Here is a 12,899-nt window from a genome sequence, read left to right as displayed (position 1 = left end):
CTTGTTGTAAGCGGTGGTGTAAGGGTATGTTCACACAGAGTTTTTCTGCAGACAGAAAAAATCCACTTCAGAAACTTTTTTTGACATGTTTTTTACATGATGCAGTTTATTGTGTTTTTTTCTTTTTTTAATGTGTTTTTGTCACAGTTTGTTTGCATAATCACATTATATGAACCTGGAAACTTCCCTTTAAAAAAATGCTCGCGATTTCTGCAAACAAAAAAAGAAGCATAAAAAAAAAAAAAAAAAAAATTGAAATCAAACATTTTTTCAAAGTAGAATCCACCTGAAGATAGATAATTTCGCTTTTATCTGCTACCTGCTAGTAACTTCCATTGAACTAAATTGATGAAATAAGTCTGCCTCAAAGTCAGCCTGCAAAAAAAAATAAAAAAACTCTGTGTGAAGATACACTTATGAGGGTCAGTTCAAATTAGTGTTTGGCTTCCGTCCGGAAAGAATCCGCATGAGGACCCCCCCTTCCCCCGAACAGAAAACCAACGCAACTGCAAGCGCTGTGAAGTTAAGCACACGGACCCTATAGGCTATAATGGGGTCCGTGTACTTGCCGCGCACGAGATTCATCCGGGATTTCAAGCGATCAGCAGCAAGGAGAAGACAACGAAAGGTAGGAGAAGAATAGCCTTTTTTAAGGCTATTCTGACGTGTTGAAGAGAAAAAAAAAAATGTGTTTGAAAGACATGATCCCTTTAAACCAACAGGCACACGACTGTGTGTGCGCACGTCCCCGATCTGGGTTTGAATGGCATACAAATGTTATCCGCTAGGCCGCCCATGCTTCCACAGCCCCATTCATTGAGGACACTGAACACAATCCACAAAGCGGACAAAAATAGGACCCTTCTTGAATTTAGCTCATATCAGGGCCCTGTGCTGTCCAGAGACTAACAGAAACCCTAAGGTTATGCACACAGATTTCTGACCATCAGGTGGACTTTACAGACGATGAAGTTAGACTGAGTCAGCCATTGTTCACATATATATTTTGACAGGGTGCTGCCACACAATGTACTGTCCAGTACTGTAGGACAGGGCCACTGGTATGAAAGCACTAATTCATCCTGGAATTTCACTTATTACTGGTAACCTGCAAAATTGCATAGGAAGTGGTGAGGAAAAGACGCTAACCTAAGTGAACCCAATGGTGGCCCTGCCCTGGAACATGACTACAGCACCATGGCACATCATAATGAAGGTAACAGTCATATCTACAATCTTTTTGAATTGCACAAATGCTTTTATGCAATGCAGATCGCCTTTTAGCAGATGAGATCGATATCTGTCAGATGAATTAACCATTTAGGCTGGGTTCACAAAGTGATGTTATAATTAAGAACTGCATGCTTTTTCAGGGGTGTAGCTAGGGTGGGGCAGGAGGGCACAGTTAGGATCAAGCCTCACTAATCATGCTAGAGCCGTCAAACCCCCAACCCATACAATGACCTGTACGCTCTCCAGACATAAGAGATCAGCCCTTCAAGGGCTAAGAGCTGCTGCTAATCATCCCAATGTCTTTCTTGTGCCTTAGTGCTAATTTGTACAACCAGACTGTGCACTTGGTCATTAAAAAGGTGTGAAGGCCTTATCCTCACATGTAAGGTATATACAGTATTACGAGCTCTGCGGTTTCTTGCAGAAATAGGAAATAGACATGGGTGCAGGTACTAGACATGGATGACAGCATCTGCAATAGCAGATTCTGAGTCTACTTCCATGAGTACCTTGCAAAACTTTAAAAAATAAAATTATGTAGGTGTGTTGCTTTAAGCCAGCTGTACATCAGATATTCATCTGCAAACCTTTGACAGACACAGCCAAATATGGGGAAATCTGCAGAGAATCTGATGTCTATGGTGGTCATACACATAAGATTACAGCAGATGCAACTAAAATAAGCTGAATCTGTCAATGATCTGCAGATAAATATCTCACGTGTATGGTCAAAGCTGCATTAACATTGCAGATGGATGCATCTTACAAATACAGCCTTGTAGGCAAGGCAGTAAAGCCCAGGAGCTCATGGCCACAGTCATCGACCAGCATTATTACACCAAACCTGCAATGAACCTCAGAATACAATGAACCTTTCCCGTTTCCACCACATCGCCTCTGTCTTGTGATAGCATCATGGTTATAAGACACCCTGGCATTGCTATGAAGTTGACCCATTAACGTCTGCACTTTAGCAGCACTTCCCCCTCGGCACGGCATAAACAAGGGATAAATTATTTACACCCATGAATTCCCAGAATTCCCTGCACCTCAGCAGCACTGACCCATTTGACAAAGAAAAAAAAAAAATCACTTTTACAAAGTATCTAAATATTTTAAGCTTCTTGACAAAAATAGAACAGTTCTTCAAGTTCAAAGGGGCAAACAAAAAAGGAAACTGTTTCATGAGAAAAAAAAAACCCTTGTTCAGAAGGCTGCCATTTTCATTTCTTTCAACGTCTCTGATCATCCTAACCATGCTTAATCATTTATAAATAAAATGCCAGAACTGCGGTATAGACTGACACATGGTCAGCTGGTTACCAGGGGACTTTAAGAGTATACAAAACAATATGACATGCAGGGTATATACAGCACCTATGCACCAGTTTATAACTGGGAAATAAACTCATTAACTCTCATTGTACGGTATTTTAAAACTGCCACTGCACTGTCCATTGTCACTGTCATGTGAATAAGGCCTAAGGCCCCTAGCAGATGGCAGTAGGGAATATTCAGAGTGATATCTGGGTTTTTACCAGATAGCACACTGACCCATTCATTTCTGTCAGCCCATGCACATGACAGTGTACTATACGGATCAGTGTGCAGGGTGACAGTCTGGGCAGCAAAACTCAGGACAGTTCCTATTCCTGTCCTGTTTTGCAGCAGTGCTTCTGTGGCCCCCATCCAGTGAATAGATGGGGCCACAGAAGCACAGCCAGTGTACATCATGTGCAACAGGCCTTAGAGGGCTATCTAAGTAAAAAATAAATAAATAAATAAATCATACTCACCTGTCCCCAATGCTCCGTTGTCCTACCTGCACGGTACGGTCCTTCTGTTGGGCTATCTTTTCAAAGTGAAGCTGTTCACCGGATGTGACGTCTCAAATCCCTTCCGCTGATTGGCCTCAGCGGTCATGTGTCTCAGACTTCTGCCGGAAGATAGCAAGGGACTGGCAGAACAGGACCACGCTGGAGACACCAGAGCCCCAGGGAAAGGGGAATATGATTTTTTTTTTTTACCATCCCCAGCCTATTTAAAATATTAAAATATTGCCTGGACAACCCCTTTAATCAGTACATTGTTTTACACTGGACTATGAATATATTGGATCTAATAATGTAGTAAAGCTAATGGGGGGGGGGGGGGGCACTTCCAATAGTTATATCTAATCATTATAAAACATAGAACAATGATTCTTGGGGTCATATAAAAGAGGAGGCTCAATTCTATCTGTATTATTTCTAGAAATATCAGTATAACGCATAGTCAGGACAGCTGCATATTAATATGCCAATCTCTGCTCTGTTTGTGATATCTCTGGAGAGTGTGGTCAGAACTGTGATCTTGTCATATGAAAGATGAGAATCTTATCTTATATATGACACCAAAAGCACTGTTCTCATTTTTATAATGCCCTGTTGGGAAGCGACTCTCCCGGCCTCAGCTTCCCTGCATTGATAGAACCTGTACTCCAGTGAAAGTATTGAGAGACACACGGAAAAGAATATATAAGAAGTAGAAAGTGGATTTCAGTACAGGAATTCACAGAAGGGACCCAAAATCTATAAAATATTACATTTATTAATGTTGAAATTCTAAAATTTAGGTTTCCTTTAGGTTAAGGCCCCATGTTGTGGAAACGCATTTTTTTGTTGTTTTTTTTTTAGTCAAAGCCAAGAATGGCTGCAAAACGAATGGGAAATATATGGGAAGTACACAGCATTGCCAGTTTCTGCTGAGACACAGGCAACCTTGAAGATCTTAGTGCATGCGCCACTCTAGGATTCACTGTATGGCACTATTTATATAGTGGCACATATAACGTTATATAGCATGGCATGGAATTACAAGGCACTAAATTTACTTTAAAACATTCATGACCGAACCTAAGGATAGGAAATCAATACTAGATCAGTTGGTGTCTACCCTCCCCCCCCTCCAATCAGCTGTTCTCTACATCTAATACACAGAGAATATAACAGAAAGCAGACAGCGCTGATGTCTGTGTAGTGGCCAGGCCTGGTACAGCCAATCAGCCCACATTCAACAGAACTGCCTTCTTCCTGTTCCATTCTCTGTATCAAATCAGAATAGCTGATAATTAGGGGGGACCCCACCGATTAGTATTATTAGTAACCCATCTTTAGGATAGGTCATACATATTTTTAGTCCAGAAAACCCCTTTAAGATATTAGAGATATCTAGTGATACAATGTACGTTGCAGGGCTGTAGAGTTAGTAGGCCACACCACAGACTCAAACTCTTCCATTTTCCCCCAAAACTACTCGCACTCACTGTATGGCAATAACTGCATGCCATCATCTGTTTTTTTACATGACAGTTTGTAAAGGACATTGCCCGGTACTAAAGGAGGCACCACATGACACCATTTATATATGAACTTCATGGTGCTAATAAAGCGCTATATGGGTGCTGCTCAGCCCTAAGATACAATATTTATACAGGCAATGTATGACACTAATGAGGAATGTATGACACTAATGAGGAACTCCGAACCTACAGTATGGCACTATATGACATTATTAACAGGAACGCTATATAGGACAAATAAAGAAGAACAATGCTCTATGACACAATATTTACACGAGCACTGTATGGCACTACATTATATTTATTGTGTCACTTGATCAATATATAAACAGGAGAAAATCCCATACTATTAGACCATGGAAATTGTTATTTAAGCAAGTACAAATCCCAGGACTGCCATTTCTGCAACACAGCAGGTAGTGGATTATGTGAGGAATGTAAGACGCTGCGGAGACTCTGTCCTCACATGTGATCTGCTCACAAGAAAGAGAGTTTTGGGAATTTCCTATTACTCTGATGAGGACTTCTTCTGCCAATAGTGTCCAGCTTGTGGGACATATTAGAGAAAATGATGGCATCCCGGGGGGGGGGGGGACTCCTCACAAAATAACCAATAGATAGAAGTCCATAACTTGTCACTGATGTAACCATCACCCTCCTCCCAATGACCAATAATAATGGAAGTTATGTAAAGTTTAAAGGGGAACTCTAGGAGGCAAATCGTATTCTATTCACTATGACTGTTCTGAAAGTTGTAAGTCACAGGCCAGGTAAATATCGCACTATGTGACCAGGACCTTAGTATACAGGTGGTCGGCCATATAGCCCTGGCTCTGCAGTACAGTGGTCATGCCATAATGTCCTGGCCTCAGGAGCTTCTGCAGCAGCTATAGTGTAGCTCCATGTAAAGAAACCCAAGCTCACGCTTGTCGCACCTCCCACAATGGGGCCCTGTGGCCCTTACTATCTACATGGAATTAGATGACCCCCACAAAGGTATTTAAAGTGAACCGGTCACAAGCATTGTACAAGCCCCTCGCCCGGTGACGGAATTAAAGTTTGTGTACTCACTCAGCACGGTGACATACCGCTACCCCTCCTCAGCAGGAGCCGATCTCCTTTAACCCAGCTCTTCAAAGCAAAGCACAGAGCTGCACGGACAACACTGAAGGCAGCCAATGAACATCAGTTTCAACATGACTGACACACTTTTTAGCCAATCAAAACGAGCTAGGGGCGAGTCTGTCATGTACAGAGGCTCTAGAGGGCGCTGAACTGGGAACGTCACTGAGACGCAAGTGCCGGTGGCCATCTTTGAGTCTGGAAAACTGGATGCTTTATTTTGACTGAAAACTGAAGAAAATATGGTATTTTCCTATGGCTTTATAATAGTCACAGCTAGTTTAACAATATTCATAGTTTAGAACCGATATATGCAAATAATATGTTACAGTATATAAGCTAGTTAAATATACAACAGTATAGTAAAAATTTAAATTAAGGCGCGGAGTCCGAAGAGTTATATTTGTACACAAATGCTCCACAATTTCTATGATATTTCACGTAAAAGTTGAATAAGCACTACTCTTCCCTTAGCAAAGATGGCGGCTGCAGACATTGACTAGGTCATATGTCCCCCCTCCTTAATGTGTGTTGTCGTCACGTGACTTCTGCAGGTGGTGACTATTCCAGGCTGTGCAGAGCTGAGAGCAGGATGTATGGACAGCTCCCTGCTGAGTGCCTGGAGGCTGCAGCCAAAAGACTTTGGATTTGTATAGAGCTGGATACTGGAATGAAGAGCTGAGGATGGATGTGGGGCATAGATGTAGGCACCTGCTAATATAGAACTCTAGAGGAACCTATAGACATTTGGTCATTTGCTTTCTAGAATTTCTGGAACCATCAAACTCTAAGATAACTGCAATTTCATCTGGAAATCTTTTTTTCTGCTGCTGATAATTTTCTTGCATAACTTGTAACAAGAAGACTGTAACCTCTCATAGAGTTTAGCTTCCAGAATAATATTGCCACTGTGTTCTTCCACTGCCAAAAGATGCAAAACTTTCAGAATTGCCCACGGACATTCTCTGAAGTATGTTCCTGATTGAGTCCAGTTGCCTCAACTGTATTTGAGGTTTTCTTCAATTTCATTATCGGTTGGGATTGGTTTCTCAAAGATGCTGAAGGAAGAGTGCAAGGCATTACTGGATGCGCTAAATAAAGTGACAGCATGCTACAGACATCTGGTACTCACCATAGGTGGCACCGCGGACTCTCAGAACCTACGGGAAGAGTTGAAGAAGACTCGCCAGAAAGCCCAGGAGTTAGCAGTGGCCAATAGGAATAAGCTGACATGCACTCTGAAGGACACCAGTCTTAGCAAAGAAGATAAGGCTGAGTTTGAAAGACTATGGGTCATATTTTCAACTTGCATGGACCTCCTTGAGACAGATATGAGAAGGGCTTTAGAACTTGGTCAAGAGTTCCCCTTAAATATACCCAAAAAGCACATCATACAGACTGGAATGAGTGGGGGTACCTCAGGTGTGGCAGCGAGGGCCATGAGTGTTCAGAACATGAAATATGATGGGGAGCACAATATAGATGTGATGGACCTCAAGGACTTGGAAAATGAGATCAAACAAGTAGATGAGATGATGCACGAGATGGAAATGAAAGTTGGTGTTCCTCAGTGGACTGTGGAAGCTAAGCAGAACCCAGGGGCTGAACTCAAGTGTGCGACCAGTGCTGGGGCATCATCTCCTGGTACCATATCTACAGAAGAGCACAAGGCCATTTGTGACCTGAGTAAACTTTTGGCTGGGGTGGTCTTTAGCGCAGTCCTCTTTATTGCCATTGTACTGGCTGTTTGCGTGGTAAAACTTTCATGAGCTGAGATGTTATTGCCATGGATTGGGTTTTTTTGTTTGTTTTTTTTACATTTAGCCAAAAATGTTTTGACCTTTACCTTTGGCACCCAGCAGAAGGATCAATCATTGGGTAACAGTATTACATTTTGTATATTATGGAACCTGCTGCTGATGGATCCAACCTTTTAATCCAGATTTACCATCTATCATCCCATCTGTTAACTGCCCGGTTCTATCGGAGGATTCCAGCTCTATTCCACATCTTTTTTTTATGCATATATTATTCCTTTCTCTACATAACTTATATTTTTCTTTTTTTTTAAATTTAAGGTTATGCATGGCAGAAATATAGGTTTAGAAGTTTGCTTGATCTGTAGAAATCATACCAAATGAAATGCCATTTTTCCGTTTGCACTAGCACCACTAAATCCTTAAAGCAACAGTGTTATCCATTTCATTGCAGAGCATATGCTGACCCCCACAGGCAGCTAAAGGGTCGAAACACTGTGGAGAGTAAGCACGTCTGCTTGCATGCTATGTCTTTGTGCATTGCCTTTACAGAAGATCCCTACTTCCTAGCCACCCTCAGTATTTCCAGCAGATGACTTTATTATTCTCAAGATATATTGACCTATGTACAAGGTGGGATGTTGTATTAAACCTTGGAACTAACAGTCTTCCATATAGCACAAGCACGGCACAGTTCTAGACGTATTTAGGGCTTGTTATATAAGAATGAGATGGCTTCCTAGTGACATAGTACAAGTGCTGGATAATTAAAATCCTCAAGCAATACAATGGTAGAGACACATAACATAGGGCATTGTAAGCAACCTGGAAATTATTTGATTACTTACACCCCTGCCGGATAGCAACAGCAATTCCAGTATTCTCACATCTGTGCATTACGGTTCATGTCACATAAGCCTAGATAGAAGTCACAGTGAATACAGTATTTTATGAAAAAGAACACAAAAAGGGGTATTACTATTCCTGTCCTTCCCCAGCAACAACAAAAAAGTGTTGTTATCTGTTTTGGGGGGGTTTCATTTACTTTGATGGCTGTTATTACATGTAAACCCAGCTCTCTCCAATAATAAAAACTATTGTTATATGTATATAAAGGAAAATAGAATGCCCCTTTAGGTTTTGATGTTGTCACCTATGTCTGAAGCAACAGCATACAACACAATTGGGGGGTGTAATCTGCCATCTGATGCTTCCATTTACAGAACTTTGTCATATGTTGTGACTAAATAAATCTAACATATGTTGCTGTAATGTAAATCAAAGAGGTTCTTGGGATTTATAAATGGGGCTTAATGAACTGAGCACACGTTAAAATGTCCTCAAGGAGTGAACAAGGTGTTTATACATGTGGCTTACTTTAAGGCTGTATTCACATCTGCACCTTGGTTTCTGTTATAGGCCAGTAATAGCAGTGGGTCTATTCTCTTCTGCAATGCGACTAAAACCTGTAGCTTAAAGTTCCCTGTGCTGTGGGTTTTAATCCCGCAGAATGTCTCCGCTGTGTGTTTTCCCTGTGGCTTTCAGCCTTTGCCGAGAAACATGGGGGGCAATAAAAAGATTTATTATTCACAGTTTTACAACCTGACGGAAATATCGCCACGCATTTATCCCGTGTGGTCCAAGCCATAAACACTAGAAACTTTGCTGCTCCAGAACAGTTGCACAATAAAACACCTCAGTCAACAAATGGAGTCCTATTAACTTATGATGGGTCTTATGGCTATTTCCAAAATACCTGACATTTTGATGATCTTGACATGTTGTGCTGTTCTTTGCATATAATATAGTAGCATTTGCGATAGAGGCTCCAATGCAAATAAGAACAATGTTTCACATGTGGGTCAAAGAAGAGTATATATATTTGTTCGTTATCCTCACATAAAGGCTATTATTCTCCCCTACAACCCTACAGTTAAAGTTATGTTTGCCAGTACCAGTGTTAAATTGGTTGTCCACCAAGGAAACCCCTGTGCATGAGGCCAGCACCCCCAAGACCAAGCTGATCGCCAGGGCATCTTTTGCCCCTCTCCCATTATGTCTACACGCAGTGGAGTAGGTATGGCTAAGTGGAGTTGTAAAACGCACAAAATTTATTAACGCTGTGCGTCATTTTTTTTTGCAAAATATTGGTGTAAAGTACTGAACCCTGAGATGACATATGGTTTTATGCATATGACCATAGTTGTTCTATGCATCTTAATATCTGTAATTACAGATGGTACACTATATGAACCCATTCATTTCTGTGGCCCCAGTTTTTACTATGTTTTTATTTTTATACTTTATTTTATATTTTTATTATGTTTTTACTACAGTTTTTTTACTAAATATGGACCAGGTCTTATTCCCATCTATATTAAAGACACAGGCTCATCCATACAAGTACATGGGATTATACAAGTCTTTTTGTGATTACAGATGACACATGAATATGTTATTGAGACAATAAAAAAACCCACTATAGGTGTGTCCGTGTAGCCTACGGAAACTGTAAGACTCTTTTCCCACTGTATCTCTAGTGTATGTTTACCATATGCAATAGGAAAGCTCCTGTCGCAACAGATCAATGGGTCCCTGTTTACCAGTCAAAGGCCAAAAGGGTGGCCTTTTGGGTTGTATCTGGCCAGTGTGCTTCAAGGATATGGAATAATGCAGCAGACTATAAAAAATGAACACCACATGGTGATTAAGTATGTTACAAAGAACATTAGACATGCTCAGTTATTTGAGTCATATTCACTAAATCCTGGAGAACCCCTTATCTTGTTTGTGACCGTAGCCATTTTTTTTTTTGTTGGAGCTGTGAACCTGTGTCAGAGAATACGTCCTTGTCACCCATAGTAACCAGTGAGAATTTATGACAAATATAAGCTCATCTGTGGCTTCCCGCAGCGCTTTAGAGAGAAAGTTTGCAGAGTTTTCCACTGCGGACCCTCTGTTTCAATTGACATGACAACTGACATGCTGCGATTTCCATAACCAGGCCGGTTGAGGTTTGTCTGCAGCGTGGTTTTTACAATCCCATCCACGTCGCAATTCTTTGTGTGTACGCCATGTGGGGCCCCCGGCCTATGAGCATAAAGCCAGTAAGTCTAAATAGTAACCAAATAATGCTAAAGGAATGTCTGGTTGACGGCAGCTTCTTCTTCAAACATGGACACTGGGGAGATGTTGGGAGTGGGAGCAGCTCCCATATTAGGATAAAGCCTCACGTTGTGGAAAAGCTGATTTTTTGTCGTTGTTTTTTGCAAATTTTGCTGCAATTTTTTGAGCCAAAGCCATGAATGGATTGAGCAGAAGTGATAACTATAAGAGCTTCCTAGATATTTCCTATTCCTTCTGCAGTCACTACTACTAGGGTTTGGCTAAAAAAAAAAAAAAAGCATTTTGGCAATGTGAGGCCTTAGACTTAAAGGGGTTGCCCATGCCTTGCACTAATGATTGCTCTTGTAGCTATTGCCTAAACATTGTGCTTCACTCTAAGGTCACATGACAGTAGCATTTTCATGTACAACAATGATACGGCATTGAGCACAAATATAACTGATAATTCTGCATGACATGTATATCAAGTGTAATCTTATACCGGATGTGATCTGCACCATTACTGTAATACTGGAGATGTCATATATTGTATGTGCTGGTTACCTGTATATTGTACAGTAGGGATTTTCAGGTGTTGTAGTCGAAGTTCATTTATTGGTGAAAGATATTTTACTGAATCTTGATATGTGTGTTACTCCCAGTGGGACTGCTGTTAATCTGCTTCCTATATCTTAGTGGACCTGTCTTCCATTCCTCTGTGCCAAATGCTTGCACTAAGGCCTGGTACACACAGGAAGTATTTTGTTTGTTTTTTTGTTTTTTTCTGTGCCTCTTTCCACACAGGCCAAAAGTTTCCATAGACATTAGTGGAGAGAGCTCGCACTGAAATTGGGGGACCAGAAACCTTAATTCTCAAGGCTTGGGGTCCCAGTAGTTGAGCCTCCTCTAAATTAGTCTTTTATGACACAATTAATCTTAATTAATTTGGCATCGTTACAAATCACAGGCCGGTTCACACAGTGTTTTTTAATCAATAATTAGCTTTTTATATTTGTAGTTAAGAGTAGCAATTCTTTACTATGCCATTTAGCCAGAAGTTTTCAGTTTAATAGCCTTTAGCTTGCAGGTGACATGCATAGTAACATATGCCTGGCATTAGGGTCCATTCAAATGGAGTTTTTTGGCGCGTCAGAATCCATGTGGAAAAAAAAAGCCTAAGGAACCTATTGAAGTCAATGGGAGGCTTTTTTCCACGTGGATTCAGCATCAAAATCAGCGCCAAAAAACTTTGTGTGAATGGACCCTTATGGTGGTTAAAACTACATGTAGTTCAGATATGGAAAACCTGACTACCCAAATGAAAAAAAAAACAAAAAAACATGATGAGGCCTCTCTTAGGTCCTGGTACTACTGACTTGTTTATTCCCCCCCCCCCCAACTTTCTCTTTCGTCCATTGAATTTTCTGCCTTCTGAGGCAGTATTGTCTTGATATTTCAACACTATTACCCCAATTGCCTAATTTTTTACTATATAATTGAAAAAAACAAATATTTTTTTAACACATTTATTTAAAATAAAAAAAAGCATAGTGTGAGCACCACCTTAAAAGCTGCATGTTTTTTTTTTACAGTAGAGAATGCTTTTCAGCTCTAAAATAATGGTCATAAAACCGAAATTCTCAGATTTACTGAAATAGTAAAATGTACTACTCAATACTGCAGTTGAGGCTGCGTTTACACGTTGCTGTTTCCTGAAGAACTGCGTGCGGCTTGTCATTGGACTAATATGTTCTAGAGGCCATAAAAGTGAATATCTCTGGTTTAAGCTATAGTAATATGACTTTTTTTTTTAACGGCAGCATTAAATTCAATGTCTCTGAATCAGGGCTATTCACATGACCGTGACTGTCTGTTATATAGGTCATGTTCTATTTTTGTCGGTTTTTACACGGATCCCTCCATACACTGTTGCAGGACGGTGCAGGCAGAACGTGAAAAATTGATGTTTTTCATGGCCATCTTGCACCTTGGTGAAGTGAATGTAGCTTTACTGACATAGTAGAAACATACTACTCATTACTGAAGTTAAAAACCACATGCAGTTCGTCAGCAAAATAGATACCACTCAGCCTCAAAAAGCAGGGAGTTATTGATTGCATTGTGTGAACTCAGCCACAAGAAAGAACTGAACAAATTGATGTTCTGTGCGACCGAGACCTGAGGTTGATGAGTCAGTGCAAATTGTACAGACTCATATGTGTAAAAAAGACAAATGACAACGGATTATATGTATGTTTGTGTTTTTGTATATACTGTATGTACATTTCTATTAATATTTATAGCAATATAGTTATATTATGTACTGAGACTGAACTATAACA

General features: G+C 40.5%; 2 protein-coding genes across 3 annotated transcripts in view; one reads left to right on the top strand and one right to left on the bottom strand.

Moving 5' to 3' along the window:
* The window catches only part of ANKRD27 (ankyrin repeat domain 27), a 52,260-nt gene extending 46,542 nt beyond the window's left edge, over positions 1-5,718 (bottom strand). For both annotated transcript variants that reach the window (XM_075282053.1, XM_075282055.1), the window contains exon 1: positions 5,645-5,718. The gene's annotated coding sequence lies outside the window, so the exon portion shown is untranslated. The remainder of the gene's footprint in view (positions 1-5,644) is intronic.
* A 557-nt stretch (positions 5,719-6,275) lies between these two features.
* RGS9BP (regulator of G protein signaling 9 binding protein) lies at positions 6,276-8,393 on the top strand. Its single transcript, XM_075282052.1, has one exon. It carries the CDS (start codon positions 6,751-6,753, stop codon positions 7,462-7,464), a length of 714 nt encoding a protein of 237 aa, XP_075138153.1. The 5' UTR covers positions 6,276-6,750; the 3' UTR covers positions 7,465-8,393.
* Positions 8,394-12,899: the final 4,506 nt, after the last annotated feature.

Source organism: Leptodactylus fuscus, chromosome 7 (genome assembly GCF_031893055.1).
Source record: "Leptodactylus fuscus isolate aLepFus1 chromosome 7, aLepFus1.hap2, whole genome shotgun sequence".
NCBI classification, from domain to species: domain Eukaryota; kingdom Metazoa; phylum Chordata; class Amphibia; order Anura; family Leptodactylidae; genus Leptodactylus; species Leptodactylus fuscus.
Note: the sequence above shows the minus strand (reverse complement) of the source record. Positions and strands in the feature narration are given on the sequence as shown.

What these genes read in the sequence shown, in the direction of transcription:
- RGS9BP (XM_075282052.1), top strand. Translation starts at nt 6,751, where the DNA reads ATGCTGAAGGAAGAGTGCAAGGCATTACTGGATGCGCTAAATAAAGTG.